This window comes from Vollenhovia emeryi, unplaced genomic scaffold (genome assembly GCF_000949405.1).
Source record: "Vollenhovia emeryi isolate VEMERY1.0 unplaced genomic scaffold, V.emery_V1.0 DF940427.1, whole genome shotgun sequence".
NCBI lineage: Eukaryota > Metazoa > Arthropoda > Insecta > Hymenoptera > Formicidae > Vollenhovia > Vollenhovia emeryi.
The window spans coordinates 4,534-9,199 of NW_011965939.1; the positions used below are offsets into that span (position 1 = coordinate 4,534).

Sequence of the window (4,666 nt, forward strand, 5' to 3'; positions counted from 1 at the left end):
TTCGGTGCACCTAACATTCTCACGACCGATCAAGGTCAACAATTTGAAGCGCAGCTCTTCTCAGCCCTTCTCAAATTACTCGGATGCAAACGCATTCGTACTACAGCTTATCACCCGGCCGCGAATGGCATGATCGAGCGTTGGCACCGCACCTTCAAGGCAGCAATTATGTGCCACAACACGCCAAACTGGGTGGATGTCCTCCCCACGGTATTACTCGGGTTACGCACCCATTTACGGATGGACACAAAAGCCTCTCCGGCCGAATTCTTATACGGTACGGTATTACGGATTCCGGGAGAATTTTTCCTCCAAGAGGATTTTTCACCGGACCCTCAAATTTTTGTAGACGACTTTCGACGGCACATGCGTCAGGTGAAGCCGGTACCCGTGGCACACCATTATAAAAAGCGCGTTTTCCAGTTTAAGGAATTGTCGAAGTGTTCGCACGTCTTCCTCCGTAAGGACGCGGTTAAGAAACCATTAGAGCGGCCTTATTCGGGCCCCTTCAGGGTCGAAAGGACGTCGGATAAAGTCTATAACATAGAGATAAACGGCAGACCCACGGTCGTATCAATAGAGCGGCTCAAGCCAGCTCATTTTATACCGGATGACGTCTCAATAAATCATGATTCGTCTACGTCCGACGCGACGGACAAGCCTTCCACGTCGACAAGCGCTTCGTCCGATACTTTAAAAACGTATTCCGGTCCTAAGAAGAAAGTACAAATTAGGCTGGATAAAAATACGACATCCTCGCGTTAGTCAGGTCTTGACACGAAAACGTGAACGGTCATTCCATAGCGCGTAAAAGTTTATTCTCCGTTCTCCACTTTAGTTTGTGTTGACTCTCATCTTGGATACGGTCGCGCATTTCTTTTCTTTGTACATCCTGCGTATGCGTTAGTCCTTAAGCAGCGGTACTAGATATAAGTTTTTGTACATCCTGCGTATGCGTTAGTCTTTAAGCAGCGGTACTAGATATAAGTTTTTGTACATCCTGCGTATGCGTTAGTCTTTAAGCAGCGGTACTAGACATAAGCTTGTACATCCTGCGTGCGTTAGTCCTTAAGCAGCGGTACTAATTATAAGTTTATACATCCTGCAAGCGTTAGTTTTAGCAGCGGTATAATACTCATTACATGTTACGGTATTTCACAGTCAGTACAATGTACATCCTGCGTATACATATTCCCTTAGTTCTAAGCAGCGGTACTAACTATAAGTTTTTGCGATACATCCTGCGTATGTAGTAATCTTTAAGTAGCGGTATTGTAATTACATGCTGTGATACACCATAGTCCTACAACATTTGTGTAATATTCGGCAGCGCCAATTGCCGTAATAGACACCCAGTGTCATATCAATACATATTTTTGTAATTTCTCTCCAGCGTTAGCACTCGGGGGGGAGTGTGTGGCGACTTGAGTTGCCCATCTATACTACGACACACTCATGGTCGTTGGTGGCGCTGTCCGAGCGGGACAAGTTTTGTAACAGTCGCTTCTCTCCACTCGCACGATCGAGACCGATCACCTCGACGTTGCGATTGAGATCTAATAAAGGATATCGTTTGTTCTTAAACGTGTCTTGCATCATTCCTGCCTTCGCACATAAACTAGCTACCGGCATAAGAAGTAACTGTGGCACTTCTACCGGGGCTTCTAAGATATTTAAGCCCACAGATCTGTGGGGCCTAAGGTTTAGATATATTTACAGCCCGGCTGAAGTGCCCACAATTACTTCCTTGCCGATAGCTGATAGCGAAGGCGGGAATAACTCACTCACGGTATTGGAGATATGAGAACTTTATTTGAGATCTTAGGTACACGGTAAGGTGATCAGTCTTGACCGTGATACAGGCGAGTAACGACTAACTTATTCTGTCCCGCTTGGACAGCGCCACCAACGACCATAGACTGTGTCGCGGTATAGATGGGCAACTGCAAGTCGCCACACACTCCCCCCCGAGTGCTAACGCTGGAGAGAAAGAAATATAATTTTTGGTATGACACAGGGTGTCTATCATAAATAACTGACGCTGCCAAATATCACAAAGAATATTGCAGGAACTTATGATACCGCTGCTTAGAACTAGTGTGAGCGCAGGGTGTATCACAGAATTATACAAAGGTACTACTGCTTAGAACGAAAATGTAGACGCAAGATGTACAATGTACGATGGATTAAACAATATTAAGGTACCGCTGCTTAGAACAAATATGTAGACGCAGGCTGTACATTGCAAGATCCGAGATAAAATATAATATATGTTATACCGCTGCTTAAAGACTAACGCATACGCGGATATATAACTAATTGCACATGGAATAATACAGTATCGCTGCTTAAAGACTAATGCGTACGCAGGATGTAGGTATAAACCGAAGCAAATACGCGACCGTGACCAGAATGAAAATTGCACTTAACACTAATGGCAAACGGAACATATGAATTTTTACGCGCAATACATAACTACCTGTACTTTCCCGTGTCGAGATTTTACTAGCGAGGGAATAAACGTACAGTGTTTTTGTCTAGCCTAATTTGTACCTTTTTTTCGGGCCCGTATACGTTTTCAAGGAACCCGGTTAAACGCTTGACGAAGCAGGAGGCTTGTCTGTAGCGTCGGACGTAGACGGATTGCCAGGGGCTAGAGCGTCGTCCGGTACGAAATGAGCAGGCTTAAGGCGTTCGACCGAAACGGCTGTAGGTCTGCCGTTTATCTCGATCGAGTAGACTTTGACCGACGTCCTTTCAATTACCCTGAAGGGGCCTGAATACGGTCGCTCTAGAGGTTTTTTGACCGCGTCCTTGCGGAGGAAGACGTGCGAACAGACAGACAATTCCTTGAATCGGAAAACGCGCTTTTTATAGTGGTGTGCCACCGGTACTGGCTTCACCTGACGCATGTGCTGTCGAAAGTCATCTATAAAAATTTGGGGATCCGGTGTAAAATCCTCCTGGAGGAAAAATTCTCCCGGGATCCGTAGTACCGTGCCGTATAGGAATTCGGCCGGGGAGGCTTTAGTGTCCATACGCACATGGGTGCGCAGCCCGAGCAAAACTGTCGGGAGGACCTCCACCCAATTCGGCGTGTTGTGGCACATGATCGCCGCCTTAAAGGTGCGGTGCCAACGCTCGATCATGCCGTTAGCGGCGGGGTGGTAAGCTGTCGTACGAATGCGTCTGCATCCGATAAGCTTGAGAAGGGCTGCAAAGAGCTGTGCCTCGAACTGTTGACCCTGATCGGTCGTTAAAATACTAGGTGCACCGAAACGAGCGACCCAATTATCAAAGAAGGCTCTGGCTATTGTCCTGGCCGTAATATCTATTAATGGAATCGCTTCTGGCCAGCGGGAAAACCTATCTATAATTGTAAGGCAATAAATAAAACCATTACTGGGCTGCAAAGGACCAACTATGTCCATGTGGACGTGGTCGAAACGCCCGTCAGGAACCGCAAACTGTGCAGGCTCGAGTTTCACGTGGCGTGAGGTCTTGCACTGCTGGCAGTCAGTGCAGTTACCCGCCCACGTCGCGACGTCGCGATGTAGGTTCGGCCAGATATACCGCTGTCGGATGACACGGGCTGTTACTTTAGCGCTCGGGTGCGCGGGGTTATGAAACAAGTCAAAAACCTGTCATTTAAGAGATGCTGGAATGTAGGGCCTGATTGATTCCCCTGACAATTCGCAGTATAGCTCTGAGTTGGAAGAACCCCAAATGAATTTTTTTAATTTAAGCGAGGACGAGCTTGAGACTAACAAATGCTTTAATTCTTCATCCTCTTTTTGCCTAGCGGCGAGGTCTACTAATTCAAATTCGACCGGGAGGCGAAGAGCCTCAACACGAGATAGATTGTCAGCCACCACGTTCTCGGAACCTGCGAGATATTCAAACGCGGTGGTGAACTGCGCTATGTACGAGAGCTGACGTAGTTACCTAGGAGAGGCTTTATCCGACCGTTGCTGAAAAGCGTAAACCAAAGGTTTATGGTCCGTCATGACCTTAAAGTTACGACCTTCGAGGAAATGTCTAAAAAACTTTATTGATTCATAAATCGCGGTCAATTCGCGGTCGTACGCGCTATAATTCCTCTGAGCCGGAGTAAACTTTCTAGAGAAAAAAGCTAATGGTCTCCAACCGTCAGAGGTATACTGCTCAAGGGCCTCACCCATGGAAAAATCCGAAGCATCCGACACGACACGAGTGTCGGCCGAATTGGACGGGTGTGCTAATAACGCGGCATTAGCAAGGTCGGCTTTGGCCTTGTCAAACGCGGTTTCGGCCTCGAGAGTCCAGTTTATTTCGCGTTTATCACGAGACACGGTAGTGTCTCGCGCCAAGTATAAGCGACTAAGTATAAGCGACAAGCCTAACCACGCGCGCGACACCGACCGTGTATAAGTTTACGCGAGTACACGAGTTGACGGGCCCTCAGATTTTCGGATCTCAACAACGGCTGATCCGATGAACTTGAGACTGCGCTTAATCGATAGCTTGGGTACGATTTGCATAATAAAAGTGTTTTTACTTTTCTCCTACGTGCCCCATGAGTGGAGATAATGCAATGCAAAGTCTGCATGTTGGCCAGATTACGTAGGTAGGATTAAGAACCGCCTTCGTCGTCTTGGTCGACAGGCCAGTGGAGGGGGAAATTTCC

The 4,666-nt window shown here is 47.2% G+C and overlaps 1 protein-coding gene across 1 annotated transcript; it reads right to left on the reverse strand.

Moving 5' to 3' along the window:
- Positions 1–988: 988 nt before the first annotated feature.
- Positions 989–4,335, reverse strand: LOC105556024 (protein NYNRIN-like). The gene is made up of 2 exons (XM_012003078.1): positions 1,907–4,335; positions 989–1,442 (listed from the first exon to the last, which is right to left on the reverse strand). The coding sequence occupies exon 1, from the start codon at positions 3,429–3,431 to the stop codon at positions 2,592–2,594; it is 840 nt and encodes a 279-aa protein (XP_011858468.1). The 5' UTR covers positions 3,432–4,335; the 3' UTR covers positions 989–1,442; positions 1,907–2,591.
- Between the last annotated feature and the right edge of the window lie 331 nt (positions 4,336–4,666).